General features: G+C 49.1%; 1 protein-coding gene across 3 annotated transcripts in view; it reads left to right on the top strand.

Annotated features, from left to right (window-relative positions):
- Positions 1 to 11,152, top strand: part of CADM1 (cell adhesion molecule 1) — a 322,495-nt gene extending 311,343 nt beyond the window's left edge. For all 3 annotated transcript variants that reach the window (XM_035008994.1, XM_035008993.1, XM_035008992.1), the window contains 2 exons: positions 6,812 to 6,943; positions 8,953 to 11,152. In XM_035008994.1, the coding sequence (XP_034864885.1) occupies positions 6,812 to 6,943; positions 8,953 to 9,071 (251 nt within the window). In that variant the 3' untranslated portion in view covers positions 9,072 to 11,152. The remainder of the gene's footprint in view (positions 1 to 6,811; positions 6,944 to 8,952) is intronic.
- The last annotated feature ends 5,470 nt before the right edge of the window (positions 11,153 to 16,622 follow it).

Here is a 16,622-nt window from a genome sequence, read left to right as displayed (position 1 = left end):
ATCCTCCTCACACCCCCAAATGCCTGAGGTCCCCAGAAGCATCTTTCTCCAGAGAGAGATTCTAGTGGGAAATGTATGTTTGGAAATACTTTACGACTCTGTCCTCTTTCTCAGCTGTATACTCTTTTAAGGAAAACTCTGGTTCCATCCTCCCGTGCCTTCCTGTTGTTCACAATGGGAAAGGCACTCACACTTTGAAGTCCTTATGGAGATGAGGGGCGTGGACTCATGAGCGCACCTCCTGGCCTCTCGGGACACTAAATGTTTGGGAGGATCCCGTCCTGCTCATTAAGGCATTTCTGCTTTGGGGTAAAATAACTAAATCAAGTGACTTGAGATAGGAGAAAAATCATAAAAAATATTTGTTCTCAGTATTTAGAGGACAATAAGTACTTCCAATCCTCATACTCAGATGGTACACCTGAATCATGACCTGGCCCCGGTGGCCTTCAGCCTTGACCCCACAGGGCAGCTGGGCCATCAGTCACCCTGGGTGCCATTCTACAGAAATGGAAAATGGCCTGGTGACTTCAACTCAGCAAGTGTTTAGGGGCCATCTCACCGTCTGAGAGCAGAGTGCTGGGTGTACGTATAGCCCTTACCCCCAGAGAGCTGATAAGTATTTGCCTGGAGTCCATAGTATTAAAGAACTGGGAGAAAGCCGTCCTTGGGCTTTAATATTGCAAATTTAACTGTGACAGCCACTTCTTGAGTGCCTGTGGTAATGCCACGCCCTGGCCCAGAGAGGCCCTCTCCCATTCGACACGCTGGCCTCGCAGAAACGACCCTGTGAGGCGTACGGTTGTGCTCCATGGCTCAGAGTGGCTGATCCACCTGCCTGCAGTCACAGAGCAGAGTAACGAAGCGCCGCTTTTACCCAGATCCGACCACTCTCCAGTGGGCCGTGCGGGAGAGGAGGTCCTAACTCTTCTGCATCTCCCTTTTGGGCCTGTTTCTGGAGGATGATCTATGGGCAGTGACAGCCTACGAGAGCCCGAGGCCTGATCACTGAGTAGTGAAGACGTACAGCCCAAAAGCCTGTGTGCGGAACTTCTCATTTGAGTGAATGCACCCCGAGCTCTGGGTGGCAGGAGGAGGATGCTGACTGCAGTTTTTCTTTAAGTAAGCCTAACGTAGCTCCTTTGAAATGTTCATGTAGCTGCAGTTGCATCCCTAGAATTAAATGCAGCTGAAGGGTAGTACTAGCTGTCTGGGATGCTATCTGGGATCTTCATGATTTTCTTGCCTCCTTCCCTTCCCCTTTCTAAGAAGGCAGAACAGAAAGGTTACGTTACATAGAGGCTAGTGTGGTTCGATATACATTAACATCTTAACGGGAAAGCTGTGCATGTACTGTATACATTTACTACTCTCTGACAAGAGAGAATTAAATGTCAGAAGGATTTGTAGCATCTATAATTGAATTGGTGCTGAGAAAAGCAAATCTTAAGGAAGAATAACATATTAGGATTAGCAAATAATGTGGCATTTTGTCAGTGCATGTCATTCAGCGTGTTCCCCTTCGGTAATAAAGTTGTGCTCTTTAAAATGCACACTTATTTGTGTTACCACGAAGGGAGCTCCAGGAGGGGCTGGGAATGAGTAGCTACATTTCTCAGATGGCGCCACGTTTTTTTGTTTGTTCCGTTTCGTTTCGTTTCGTCTTTGAGGTCAGATCTTGGTTTTGCCTCAGATTTGGAAAACCCGCCAGCAGGCTTGTTCTTTCTTCTCGCAAGAAGTAGCAAATGCCATCACAGTCACTAAGCATCCTCTAAGATAGACTAATCCCTACGGTCCTAGGAAGCTGGAGGCAGCATTTCCATTAGAAACACGGATTCTGAGAGTTAATTAAACTGACTTGTCCAGCAAGCCCTCAGCCCAGGAAAAAGGCTCCAACCAAACCAAGTGACAGAACTGTTGCAAAAAGTCAAGAATCTCAGCTTTTTTCCAGTCGTTCGTTGGGTATGGAAATGGCAGAAGGGTTGAACGTAGGAATTGTCCAAGACAGAGAAGCAGACCGGTACCATTAGAACCTCCACCATGTTTTAAATGCTAATTTCTAAGGTGAGACCTGAGGTAGTCTGTAACCTATGGGAAGAATAAACAGGTGGATTTTAGAGGAGTATCCGGCTCTCCCCAAGGAGACAGATAGCCTGAGCCAGGGATGCTTGGCAATGGGAAGGTAAGCCAAGCACGGGGTGGTTGTCATGCCCTCTGCTGTGTGTTTTCACTGTGTATTGTGCTTTAACCGGGTCGTACTTCAGCTCCTCAGAGGTCGGAAACTTGGTGTCCTTTTGGCGAAAAGCCCAGCCCGGGCTGCGTGGTGGGCAGGCCGCGGTTGCCGCGAGCGTTCTGCTCAGTGACGTCCTCTGCCAGAGTCCCTGTCCCCCAGGAGCTTGTCCGGGATGCACTGGCCATTCCCCAGCTAGCCATGAAGCCCTGCCTTTGGCAGCCGAGCCTTCTGGGCTTACCACAGATCCACGATGAAGGCATTCGTATGGCAGTTTCTGTGAGGCGTCCCATGCCAGGTGGCAAAGTCGTAGCCAGAGGGACCGCGCTGTGTTGGAGAGCCCTGTTTTAGCACCAGCAGCGTGCCTGCCGGAGCTCCGCAGGAAGAACAGTTCTGGCAAGTCGTTTGAGAGGGGAGAGCAAGTGGAGAGAAAGGAGTCCCCTGGAGGTGAGGGGAAGGAGACTGAAGTTGCACTAGCCATCTCTTTTCTTGGCAGGCCCTCGGGAACCACTGCCTTTAGAACTTCCCCCTTTATGTTGCCCATGAGGAATAGAGGGGGCCGGGTCACCTGGCCCAAGGTAAAGAGAACCGAGCAGTGGCGGGCATCCCTCTTGGGAGTCCCTTTGAAATGTTTTTGTCCTTGCAGTTTCTAAGATGCTAATGCGAGCCCAGGACGGTTGAAGCTCTGACCCAAGCCATAGTCACCAACTTAACATTCTGCAAGCAGCTTGTAAACTCTCACCTGGAGCCAGGTTGTTCCAGCTTTTTGCCAAAAGAAAAGCCAACTGACGAATACTAAGCAGCTCATGACTGATCTGTCCATGGACAGGACTGCAAGAGGGGACAGTCCTGGCAGGACTGTGCCACAGCCGTGAGCCCGCACAGCCTCTTCCCAGCGCTCAAGAGAGAGCCCCTGAAGCCCGGAACGCTGGCACGACGAGGCCTAAGGTCCTCGGCGTCCCACATGAAGGGACTGGGTGACATTCGTCGCTCCACCCAAACGTGCTTGGTTCAAGGCTGGGTTAACCTTGATGCCAGCAAAATACACCAAACAGAAACATGGCGTTTCCTCTGCACGATGACGGGGCCCCGCTTAGTCCCAGAAGTAGGAGCACTCTCAGTAACACCTGTTACTCGTTTCTTAAAAGAGCAAGAAAACGACCTTCTGAGCCCAAGAGCCGATCACTCTCGCCTGAGGACCAGGCGTGTAAGTGCTTTCCATGCCCACGTGTCCTTTCAGTGTAGAAGCTGGAGGCCGCTTGTAGAGTCTGGCTCTTTGCTTTCCTTCTTTGCCTGATTCAGAGAAGGAGCCAAAAATCCGGAGAGGATACCCCCCCAGGAAAGGTGGTGGAACCTTAGAGTGACAAGGTCTGCACCCCAAGAGGAGCAGGGTCTTTGGATGATGGTGAAAGGTACTTTCTCAAGCCCTGGCGGGAGCTCTCCCTTGTGAGCGGAACAGGAAAGGCCGGGCTGCTGCTGGACTTGTCAGAGCCCTGCTCCTCCTGGTGGCCCCTACTTCCTGCAGTCTCCAGCCACGTGCCCGCTGCCTCGTGGTGTAACGTCTGGTGCTTCTGCTTCTCGCCCTGAGCGAGGCACCAGCCACAGGTGCAGGCCCTTCTGCCCCGTAGTCCGTGACCAGCTTCCACCCCGTTCCCCCAGCACCTGGGGCCAATCGGGAGCGCTCTGAAAACTCTCCCGCCCACCCCACACATGGAAACAAAAGCGGGGACTGAGCTGAGGCAGGAAAGGGCGCTGCTCTTCACAGAGGACGGTGACCCCGGGGTGGGGTGGGAAGAGGTGGTGAGGGGCTCACAAACTGCAGTGTTCCCTGTAAATTAAGCATCAGTTACCTTCTGTGTCCGTCTGCAGTAATTGAAGGCAGGAAAAATGTCTTGGTGATTAACTGGTAGTAGTAAACTTTCTTAACAAGTATCACGAGATAGCGGGAGAGATTAGCCTTATAAATAAGTATCTGTAAAATGTGTATGTCCTTGAGGGCGGGGAAGATCCCAAGAACCCAGGTAGTGAATGTGGCCAAAGTGCAGGGGTGATGAGGCAGCTCTGAGCACCCTGAGCCCGAAGTTCATGGGGAGCAAGGATCCAACAAAGAGTTTTGGCTAAGGAAGTTAATCCGCAGATACGTGGCCTGTGAGGTGGTGGTGTGGATCACAGAGCTGCTCTGTCTCTCTGGCTTTCTCTGGCTTCTAGAATATTCCTGTGCCTAGGCATGGAGGAGGCGGTCTTTGAACAGCGGCCATGAGAGTGCCTTCCCCGAAGGGGTTATTTCGGTCTGTGCCTGGAACCGGGACGGCCTCTCGAAGTTTCTCTCTGCTCTCAGTCTGCCCCGGCCGGGGCCTCTCTGCAGCTCTTGCCCCTCACTTTCCCCTCTCCTCCATGGCTAGTATCGCTGTTTTCCCCACCCAAGCCTAAGACCCAGGGAGTTAGTTGAAAGACTCCCTATTTTTTCAATAGGTCTGCAGCTCATGGCAATTGGAGATTAGTTAATTTTCATTCCCACAAGATCCCCCATTTTGACAGCTCCCTAAGGAAAACACAACTGCCTGGCTTTCCTGTTAACTCTCTGTCTTCCCATCAGCGAATCTGACTTTGTGCAGTTGGGCGAGAGTCTCCGGGGTGTGAAGCGCTCTCCTCGGGCAGATACCCTGTGTCGGGGGGGCCCCCAGAGGGGAGTGCTCCCCTCCCACGAGCTCCGTTGTCTCTAAAAGAAAAGAAAAAGTTTCCACGGCAGAGTTCTGCCTCGTTGAGATGACTTTCAAGACACAGAGGCTGTTGCGGCCGCAGTAGGCAACCCTTTTGGCCGAGGAGGGCGATTCGTCTCCACCACATTTCAAGTCGAGCTTATTAGACAGGTTGCTGGAGGGACTCGCACATCACAGAGCGGGCTAATTGGCTGCAGTGCACTCTGCCTCCAACCCATCTCCCTTCTCCAATTAAACTCCCATCATCCTGTTGTCCTGGGCGACCTGCTGCTACCTCCGATTTGGCATTTCTGTTTGGGTTGGGATTTTGGGGGGTTTTTTGTAGTCCTCTGAAAGGTAACTTAATGAAACACTTTAAATACTTCATTTTTTAATTTAAACTCTTTTAATTAAAGCACTTTTCGTGGAACCCTCAGTCACGAGTTCTTTCCCCACATCCTTCAGTACTTAATCTCGGAGCAGAATTGGAAATATCGATAGAAAGTGTAAATCATGCCCTCCTGCTGAAAGCGTTGTATCAGGTTTCGGCTCAAAAGAGCACCATTACCTTTAGCTGTCACGGATCTGTACACTTGATCGATAAACTTCAAATATTATTAGAGGTGGAGGCTTCAGAGATTTGCTCTGTTCTTTGGAGAGAGACAGAGATAAATCTTTCTTAAAAATTGACTTGAATTTGCACTCTCCGTCTTCTTGGTGAAATGCATTTCTCTCAGGCGTCCAGCAACTGCAAGGGGGACAGATTTATAGGGCCATGTGCTTCTTGTACTGAAAGATTTAAATGGTAAATCCTTCACATATGACTTCACAAATCATGTAAAGTTAAAAGATTTTTACCGTTTCTGTTGCTGCTGTGCTTAAATTGTAAGGTACAGCTAGTAAATCATTTTAATGGAGGTGTCGTACTTGACTCAGTAAAAAAGAAGACAATGGTTTGGCTTCCACTCCAAAATGTTAATGTATTAATCAACAGGAGAATAATTGTTTTTTACTACATTATAAATCTCGGGTGCCATTAGGACTTCAGCAAGGGGTGATGTAGCCACATTCCTAAATTAAAATTCTTTACACCGCCATGCATCCATTCTGCATCGCCATAGCTCATTCTGGGTCCATTCTGGAGCTGTTCCCCAGCCAAACGTGTCGTTCCTCAGTCGGAAGAAGACATCCTGAGGGAGTGATGCTTACAAGGGAAAATTAATCGCCTCGTGAAGTGTTAAATAAATAAAAGAAAGCCCATCTGTGGCAATGGACAATTAGTCCTTGCTGCCTTTTTTTGAACTAGGTTTTGAGGTTTTAGGTGGAGGCTTACTCCCTCGTACCTCCTAAATGTAGCGAGCATGTCACCTGTCTTTAGTCTTATAAGCCTTGTTTTATCTCGAGGCAGCTGTGACTTGTGAGCTCCTTTTGCTATGCACGTGCCTAGCGGGGATGAAGTCGCTGGGCAGCTTCCGAAAGCTCCAGTCGCCTCCCCTCCAGTGCCCGAAGGTGCCATCCCGAGCGCCCTTAAGTAGCTAGGTCGGCCTCCTCGTTAGGATCTGCAGCTGGACACGGACGGAGTGAGCGCTAAGACCAGGCCGGGACCGGACAGACTGTTTCTTCTCTCCCTGGTCCCTAAGCGTGCTCCCCGTGCGTTAGCGCTCCTCTTCTGCGTGTCATGAAATTGCCTTGTGGGGAGAACAGATCAATCCGGCCCTGGACAGGTCAGTCTGTTCCCTCGCTGTAAGCTGATCCATCTGGCTGATCTCTCTGACTCCTCCATTATAAAAGAAGGTGACCTCTGACCTGGAGGTAGTGTGGCCAGGGCTGCTGGTGTCTTGTAACGAGCTCTACAGCCCTGTTCCTTTTCTGATTCCGACAGATTCTCGAGCAGGCGAGGAGGGCGCCATCCGAGCGGTGGATCACGCCGTGATCGGCGGTGTCGTGGCCGTGGTCGTGTTCGCCATGCTGTGCTTGCTCATCATTCTGGGGCGTTATTTTGCCAGACATAAAGGTAAGCAAGGTGCTCTGGCAGGCAGGAGGCCTCCCGTCACCACCCCCCCTGCATCTGGGGACTTGACGAAGGTTTCCCTTGATAGGCAGTTGGGATTATGTGGCCACATAGCCTATCGATGTTTCCCGAAACTGGGAGAGAAAAAAAAAAAAACCAGAAAGCAGCTGCTGATGAGAACTCCGAGGGTTGATGAGGAGTGCTTCTTGATTTGGATTTTTCTCAAAAAGCTTTCTAGATGTGTGATTCTGCAATCCGTAATTGGGGATAGAGCAAAAATTGTAAAAATAGGGGCCGGGCTGTGCGAGGTGGGGCGTGAACCCCAAAGCGATCGATGTGGAAAGAACATGCCCATACCCTGCTGCTTTCTGGGAAGCAGGTGGACAGGCAGTGCTGCCTGGCCCCAAGCTCCAGGGAAGCTGGTCACAGTGGCTAGAATACTTCCTTGGTTTAATGTGCTTTAAAAGCCACATAAATATGTATTTTTTAAAAATTATCTGTGCAATTGATTTAAATTGCCATTAATCATCACACTTATCAACTGTGCAGCCTGGATGGGCAATCATCTTTTCCAGTGCTCCTCCTTTGTACCCCATGCTGCTCCAGTCCTCTCCCCCCCGCCCTTGGTAATTTATTCTTCCTTTCTTTGTCGGCCCTTGTCTCTCTGCTGTTTTTCTCAAGCTCTGTGCTGTGAGCTTGTGGGATTTTCCTATAGCATTAACCGCAGGCGCTTGCCTACCACTGGATCGTAGGATTTGGGTTTGGGGAAGGTCCCTTGAGCACAGCAATGGAGGTCCAAGGTACTTGAAATCACCTTTAGGACCCACAGTGCCCGTCTCCCACATAAACCATTTGGGGACCCTCTTCCCCTGCCCAGGAGGCAGCCCATTGGGCCGAGAACGCCCAGCCTTTTGGTGCTGAGCTTGATAGAGCCAGGAAGGTGAGGCCAGAGAGCAGGGCCGAGTCTGCTCAGCAGCTGTGGAGAACGAGGGGCCAGAGGAAAGAAGGGGATAGGAGGGGGACATCTGACCGCCTGCCTGCTCAGATTTGTCACGTATGAAAACCTGAGAATACAACCAATGTATCGGCCTTTTTTTTATTTTTCCTTAAGAATCTTCGAGAATACAGTGTATAACGGGAGGAGGGCTGTCTGGTTATGGTAGGCAGTGTAAGCGCTACCTAGATGTCCTACTGAGGGGCAGCCCTTGTCTCTCCCCATAAACTCTCCCGTAAGCGGTTAGCATCTACCGATGAGAATGTCTCCAACTTCGGGGCGTCCTGTGTGTTGTCATTCTCAAGTGCCTGTGCCAATTAGCGAATCCATGAATCCGGGTCCGGGCTAGAGTCACACCTTGAGCGAGAATCGCTTGTCCCTTAAGACAGACCCCAAGCCTTGATCACAACTACTACGATACCAAGCTGTTTCTCGATCGGGGACCCCACGCTGAAGCGGGAGGCAGCAGATGGTCAGACCTGCCCGTGCGGGCCCCCGCTGATGCACAGGCAGCCATGACTCCTGAAGACAGGGGGGGGGGGGGGGGGGGGGGGGGGTCAAATAAACGAGCTGAGGCGACAGTAGAACATCATCAGGGCCCTAATTCATTAATTGGCTAATTGCTCTTCCTTGCTTTGGTCTTTAACCATGTGCGCGCACATCTCTGGCCATTGGTCCTGGCGTTCACTGTTCACACGTCAGTCAACAGCTCTCCAGCTTTCTGCATTTTTAGCTCCCACTCACGTCTTCTTCCGCCGACACCCTCTGGTCATAATCACTGCTCTAATGTCTCATTTGCTGAATTATATCGCAGCGGTTCAGTTGGAGTGGTGCCTTTGGAACCCCCGGATCCCCATTTGTCTCCCCCACCTCGCTCTCTCCTTCCGATTGTTTTTTTCCCCTCTGCTGCCTGCACACCACTTCGGCTGATGATGGCCATAAAGCACGTTGCCATCTCTGTACCACTTTGCACAGAGGCCATCAGACAGTCACGGTGCTTTACCCCTTCATCTTTCAGGTACATACTTCACTCATGAAGCCAAAGGAGCCGATGATGCCGCAGACGCAGACACTGCTATAATCAATGCAGAAGGAGGACAGAACAACTCGGAAGAGAAGAAAGAGTACTTCATCTAGATCAGCCTTTTTGTTTCAATGAGGTGTCCAGCTGGCCCTATTTAGATGATAAAGAGACAGTGATGTTGGAACTTGCGAGAAATTCGTGTGTTTTTTTATGAATGGGTGGAAAGGTGCGAGACTGGGAAGGCTTGGGATTTGCTGTGTAAAAAAAAAGAAATGTTCTTTGAAAGTACATTCTGCTGTTTGACACCTCTTTTTTTTTGTTTGTTGGTTGGTTGGTTTTTTGTTTTGTTTTGTTTTTAAGTTTTATTTCTTCCTACCAAGTCAAACTTGGATGCTTGGATTTAGTTTGAGTAGATTGCAGAAAATTCTGTGCCTTGTTTTTTGTTTGTTCATTGCGTTCCTTTTTTTTTTTTCCTGTTTTTTTTTTTTCTTTCTCTTTTTCCTTTGTGTGCATTTATGTTTCCCCAAAAATTTTTGGATTTTTTTTTTTTTTTCCAAAATCTCCCATTTTGGAATTTGCCTGCTGGGATTCCTTAGAATCTTTTTTCCCCTGATTCTGTTGTTGTTTTTGCTTTTTCTGTTGTTGCTTATTTTTGAAGTAACTGCTTTCTGTTCAAAATTCAGTTTCATAAAAGGAGAACCAGCACAGTTTAGATTTCATAGTTCAGAACTTAGTGTGTCCATAATGCATTCTTCTCTGTTGTCGTAAAGATTTGGGTGAACAAACAATGAGGACTCTTTGCTGCTACCCATGTTTCAAATACTTAGAGCAGTGAAGACTAGAAACTTAGACTGTGACTCAGAAAATGTTCTGTTTGCTGTGGAACTACATTACTGTACAGGGTTATCTGCAAGTGAGGTGTGTCATAATGAGATTGAATCTGTCTTTAATTCTGTATCTGTAGATGGCTCAGCATAGATACCCCACACTGTCCAGAAAGGTTTGGGGCGGAAAGGGCTCCTCCTTTTTCAATGCCCTAAACAGACCTGACAGGTGAGGTCTGTTCCTTTTCTATAAGTGGACAAATTTGAGTTGCCACAGGAGGGGAAGTAGGGAGGGGGGGAAAAGCTAGTTCTGCTCTGGTTATTTCTGTTCCAAACGATTCCATCCGCCTTTCCCAATCGGCCATACTTCTCACTAATTTGTAGGAAAAAGCAAGTCCGCGTGGCGTGTGAATGACTGGATGGGACAGGGTTGGTTTTTTGTTTTGTTTTGTTTTCTTTTTTTTTTTCCTTTGTGCTTAGTTAGGAAGGCAGTAGGATGTGGCCTGCATGTACTGTATATTACAGATATTTGTCATGCTGGGATTTCCAACTCGAATCCGTGTGAAACGTTCATTCCTTCAGATTTGGCTTGACAAAGGCAGGAGGTACAAAAGGAGGGCTGGTATTGTTCTCACACTGGTCTGCTGTCGATCTCAGTTCTCGAAAGGTCAGAGCAGAGGTGGAAAAACAGCATGTAGGGATTTTCAGTTACTTAATCAAAACTCAAATGTGAGTGTTTTTATCTTTTTACCTTTCATACACTAGCCTTGGCCTCTTTCCTCAGCCTTAAGAACCATCTGCCAAAAAACTACTGATCCTCGCATGATGGCAGCCATAGTGCTTAGCTACTAAAATAAGTTACCTTGAACACATCTTAGATGGGGAGCCTTGGGAAAAGGTAGAGGAGTCAAGTTACCATTTACATTTTTTTAAACAACGTGGGGATTTTCACTGAAACGTCTAGGAAATCTAGAAGTAGTCCCAAAGGACGAAAACTAAAAACTCTTACCATATGTTTTGGTAAGGCTCCAGACTCCAGGATACAGTCCCTATGGAAAGATGGCATCAAAAAAGAGATCTATATATATATAAATATATATTATATAACATTTTCAGTGAGTAATTTTGGATTTTGCAAGGTGCATTTTTACTATTGTTACATTATGTGGAAAACTTCCGCTGATTTATTTAAGGGGGAAAAAAGTATCAACTCTTTGTTATTTGAAGGTGTGTTTATTTTTCTTGTCTTTGTTTTAACCTTTGATAGAACCATTGCAATACGGGGGCCTTTTGGGAACGGACTGATCTGTAAAAGAAAATCCATATTGAGCAGCATTTTGTTTTCCCCCCTCCTATCCCTAGGCACTTAACCAAGACAAAAAGCCACAACGAACATCCCTTTTTCAATGAATTTTATAATGTGCAGCTCTATTCCGAGCCCTTAGCACCCATTCTGATCATAGTATAACCGCATCAAAGGGTGAGCACCATTTAGCATGTCATTGAAAGGTCTTTTCAGTTGTTCTTTTTAGGGGGAAAAGAAAAACCTACCATTGCTCACAAAACTGGCATCTCATTTTTGGGACCTCCCATCTTTGTTTTGAAAAGTGTACAGTAGTGCAATGTTCCTGATGTAACTTTATGGCTTACAATGTGGACATGTCTCAGGTTCATGTGTTTCGATTGGTGTTTTCCGTCTCAGGTAGATTGCAAAGTGTAGGCCCCACACATTGGAAAAGAAAAATAAATAAATAAAACAAAACAAAAACAGGAAACTATGGGTTTTAGTTGTATATTGGTTTATGTATTTTTTCTTAAGTATACAGTGCACTGTTTGAAATGTATTGTTGAGTATTACTTTGTACAGGTTGATCACTTTTTTTAGAGTGAAGAAAGAACAAACTTGTTTTTTGTGTTTTTTAAAGGAATATAAAATAATGAAGGATGTATAATTGATGCCAAATAAGCTTGTTCTTTAGTCACACCGACGTCTTATTTTTCCCTTTAGGCCAGTTCTGTTTTGAAGGTGTACATGAACAATGTTATGGTGTAAGAAATTCCATATCCATATGTTCCCATTCGCATTTTGTATTCGTTCATGTATACCATTTTTACAAAAAAAAAAGAAAAAAAAAAGTACTATAAAATATCTGTCTTCTTAATAAAAAAAAATTAATGTTACCAAGTGATCCTTTACTCTTTATGGACTTCTTAATGGACGCCGGGGTGCGAGAGAAGAGATGGGGGCCCCTGGTCCAGCTTCCTCCCCAGGGTCGGGCGCGGCACCCCCCCCGCCCCCCAGCGCGGGCAGCAGGTGCCCAGAGAGGCTGCCGGCTGGGGCCTCGAACCGCTTTCTCTCTCCTCCGCTCACCCTCCCTGCCCTTGCTCTCTTCTCCCCCGTCAGTGGACAGGTGGGCCAGGTGCTCTGGCCGCGAGGACTCAGCGATTTGTGCAGGTGACGCGATGCAGTGGCGGGCCAGCTGGGACGGCCCCTCCCCCCCTCCCTCCCTCCCCACCACCCCCTTCACCCACCACCCCCACCAACTTTCCTGTGTTGGCTGCTCCACCTGTCTCTTCCTTTGGGATTTCGTGTCGTGACAGTTCATTCTGCCTTCTTCATTTCAAGCGCTCTCTCCTTTAACCAAAGGACAGTGGGATCTGCGGAGGACTGGCTGGGCCACCTGCAGGAGATGGTTCTCACTCACTGTTTAGGCTGCGGCGACTTCAGGGCAGGTGCACAGCAGGATCGGGCGTGTTGTTGCCACCCCCCCCACCCTTGCTTTGCAGGCCCAAGTGAGCAATGACTACACTTCATGGTGACTGATCTCACAAATGCAAGGATAATATGTGAGCAGCCCCAAACCGCCCTTTTCCCACCATTCGCCCAGCTGGGGTGGAGCTTCCTTTTCTCTCCTGGGCAGGTAATGGGGAGAACTCAGCGGTGGAAGGAAAGGTAAGCTCCAGAAAAGCCAAAGGCTGGCGTATTTCACGTCCGCCTCCTCCCATCCTGGCCTGGTCTCTTGCCTGTCTCTGTACAAATCGGCCAATCAGATACGCAGTCCCCCGGCATCTGCTGTGTGCTCAGTGTTGTGATAAACACCGAGAGGTGTGAGATAGTCGCTGGAGACGAATCAGAGCATCAGTTCCACCCACGGGAAAACATGAAATGGGCCTCCGACGTGGGGGCTGTGCTGAAGATGGTTAAGGAGCCCCCAAAGCCCTGGGGCAATTTCCTGGAGAAGGGAAATGGGCTGGAGAGTCCAGGCAGCTTCCCTGGGCCCCCGCCAGGCCTAAAACCATGGGTTAGCATTGAGGGAATGGGAGTCGAAGGCACCGAGGGCAGTAAGCCCAGCCAGCCTGCTGGCCTGTGTGGGGGGGACTAAAGCCAGATGAGACGTGGGAGGTGGGATCAGTCTTGTGGCTGTCCTCAAATCCCAGCCACATGAGTCACGATTTCAAGGGCTGGTCTGGGCCTCTGCCGGGGGCACAGAGCCATGGGGAGCCCTAATTCTTCATAGCTTTTTGCAGAGGGTGATAGAGGGCAGAGATTAGGAGCACGGGCTCCAGTCCCTGCTCCACCATGCACTAGCTGTGAAACCTCAGGCAAGGGACCCACCCTACCTGGCCTTGGGCTCCTGCTCTGGAAGGTAAGGCTCACCATAAGTGTTGTTAGGAGAAATACAGGAGAGAAGCAGGAAGCGCTTAACAAGGTGCCAGACACAAAGTCAGCCATACAGGATGGAGAATAGAAGGTTCCCCACGGCTACCAAGAGGCGGGTACCACTCAAGCAGAGGGAGCTCCTCGGGCCCCTCTGCGTGTGGACGCCTCATGCCCTCGTGAAGCTTGCCTTGGAAGGTATAACGACCCCTGTCCCCTGGTCTGTAGCATGACGCTCCAGATTCCGCCGTGACCTACAGTGAAGGGACCCAAGTTCACTGAACTGAGGCAGACGTGGGTGGGTGACTTGCCTCACACTGGCCATTAGAGTGCCACAGGGTATGCAAATGAGGAGGCGCCAGGAGCCGCCCACGTGAGCTGAGCTTGATAAGTTGCCTGGTCCTTCATTTGGCATGGGAGTGAAAATGGTCCCCGTGTCCTCCGGAGGGTTCTCACAAATGTTTTGGCCTGCTTGCATTCTCCAAATACATCAACTGGAACCCCGAGGTGATATGCGGGTGTTAATTGGCTCAATCTTTCACTGTCCTCTGTCTACTGGAAATGTAATTCTTGTTCTGCCATGGACTTACTCCATGGAGAAATGTTCCTTTGAGTCTGTCATCCAGAGCCTTAAAGCAACCAGGCAGGTATCCTGCCACAGGTAGTAGGACCCCGCATGAGTGAAAGCGTTTTGTTTCATTATAAATTTGCCTCAGAACTATTTTGTCAGGGTACCAAGCACGCGGCCCTTAGTCATAAAGGACTGGCAGCCCAGTGCCTTCAGCGGGAAACGTCTGTCCACAGCCGCACGTACCTACTTTGGAAAGAATTCCAAAATGAAGCAGTTGGGTGTCCTAACCCACTGTCCAGGGGAAGGAAAAAAGGGCTCTTGGCCATCATCCAGAGACCTCGTGGGCCAATGGTCACAGAGTGCTGAGCACATAGTAGGCATTCAGCGAGGAGTCAGGCACTCCAGGGAGCACCTGGCTGCTGAGTCGCACTTCTGACTTAGTGTGGAGGTGACCAATTCTGTGTCTCAAACCTTGACATTTGCAAGTGCATCTTCAGCATTGACAGCTTTCCCGCTGGTCTCAAGGACCTGCATGTGGGGCTAACAGTCCCGTCATCCTCATGGACCTGCTAGGACAGAGTATGTGTTCTCTCCCACAGGGAAGGATGGATTTGGGAATGGCTAAGCAGAGCCTCACTCTTGCTACCATATATTGTGAGGGGCCTTCAGAATGAGGTAGGGCATGCTAGAAAAATTCAAACCAGTTTCCTTGCTTTATTTGTGCTCATTTCAATATTGTCCAATGTGCCTCTGATAGGAGCACGGTATTTGATGCCCCCAAGCTCCCATGCCCCCATCATTACACATGCCAGAAAGAGGGCGTGAGGCACAAGGATAATGCGAGCACCCCAAAACTGAGACTTGAAAGCAGGAATCTTCTTGCCAGTCTTCCCCTCTCCCTTTCCCAGCTCTCCCGGCACACAGGAAATTGGTTTAGGTCATTTTTCAGTCCAAAGTCTACTGCCCCTGCTGGTCAGTGCTGGGAATTGCACCTTGGGCCTTGCGTGTTCAACTCCGGAATGCATCCCAGCAAGGAACCTGACTTAACATCTACTGCTTTCCCCTCTCTCACACGCACACCCACAGTCCGTCCCATTCCACTCCCTCCTAATCCTCCGAGGTGTTGAGCTGTGGGGGCGGCGGTTCTGGGGAAAGAGAGGAATCCTAGAGAGGGTCAAATCCATGCTCGCTCTGGGCCCGGGGCTTCGGCTGCCCTCCAAACGTGCACTGGCTCACAGTCATATTTCAGACACATGATCGCCTTAAATCTTCCTTAAGTGCTATCTTCTCAGGTTAATTAATCACCAGGCTTAAACTTGCTGTTACCAGCAGGAAGTCCATCCTGAAGTCAGCAATGTTACGATTGCATCTTCTAATACTGTTTATCCCGCATTAGTGTTTACTTAGGGGGAAAATTGATCGGTAATTGATATTTCAGTCTTCCAGAGCTGGTGTTGGAAGAGCCTAATGCAAGCCTTTAATAGCAAACAAATATTTAAATCCCTTAATGGTCGCTGAATATTGAAATGTGTGACTTTATTACTCTTTTTGGTTTGTTTTCTCTGTAGTTGTGTATTTCATCGTTTAAACTTGCAACGGATGCTGTCAGGCTCCAGTCTGGCTAATCCACAAAAGCTGTTTGCCCAGACACAGCAGACCTGATTAAAAAGTATTGCTATGGAAGGAAGTCTTCTGCACTAAGCAGTCTCTGTTAGCTAGTGACGAAATTACTATCCATCTCTCTCTCTCTTTCTCTTTCTCTCCCTCTCTCTAGGCCTGTTTTCTCTAACCTCCTCTCCCAGAATAAAGTGATGGGGGCAGCTATAGTGTTGCAATTAGGAGCATGAATCTTTTATCGTTTGGACAAGGAAGGGAAAGTGCCATTACTGTCAACCGAAATGTCCTACTTGGGTTTTTTGCTCCTACTTCCCTGCCAAAGCCCATTGCTGCTGCTGAAAGTTTATAACATTCACAGCTGTCCTTGATGGCTTGATTCTTAACACAGCCAGAAATGTAGCCCGGGAGATGCTTAAGACAGTTTATGGAAAATAATAGATTTCCTTGCAGAGACACCAATGCATCGAGAAGGGTCTTGAGTCACGTTAGACCCAGCCCAAATCACCAGTTTTCTCCCTTTTCGGCTTCAGTTACAAAAGCTTACTGCTTAAAAAAAATGCAGGCCCTCTTGAATCCTCTGTGTTTTCCCGGTTGGTTTCTATCAGCACCCACAAGTCTCTGGCTATGGCGGCCACTGTCTCACCACCCACCTCCAGCAGCTGTGCGATCTGACCGGAAGCAGTGCCTTCAGAAGTGGGAAGCCCGGGATACTGCCGAGTGGACAAGAGCGCCCCAGAGAGCCCGCCGATGGGAGCTGAGCCTCGGCCGTCCAGCCTGGGGGCTCCAGAGACAGCGGTGGCTCTGGTCAAGGCTGCCGCCGCCGTCCTAGCACAGAGGTGGGGGCCTTCCCTGTGTGGCAACCCCGTGTGGCCCTCAGGAACGCCAAGAAGTGGCGTAGTGGGTTGGCTAGCGCCAGCCATACAGCCCTTGGGTAGGAACGTCCGGGAACGAAGCTCCCCCTTCGGCAGGTGGAGAGGGAGTAGCTCCTCCGTCA

This window comes from Mirounga leonina, unplaced genomic scaffold (genome assembly GCF_011800145.1).
Source record: "Mirounga leonina isolate KUSES-001 unplaced genomic scaffold, KU_Mleo_1.0 Mir_153, whole genome shotgun sequence".
Classification (NCBI taxonomy): domain Eukaryota; kingdom Metazoa; phylum Chordata; class Mammalia; order Carnivora; family Phocidae; genus Mirounga; species Mirounga leonina.
This window is presented reverse-complemented; position numbering and strand designations above follow the sequence as displayed.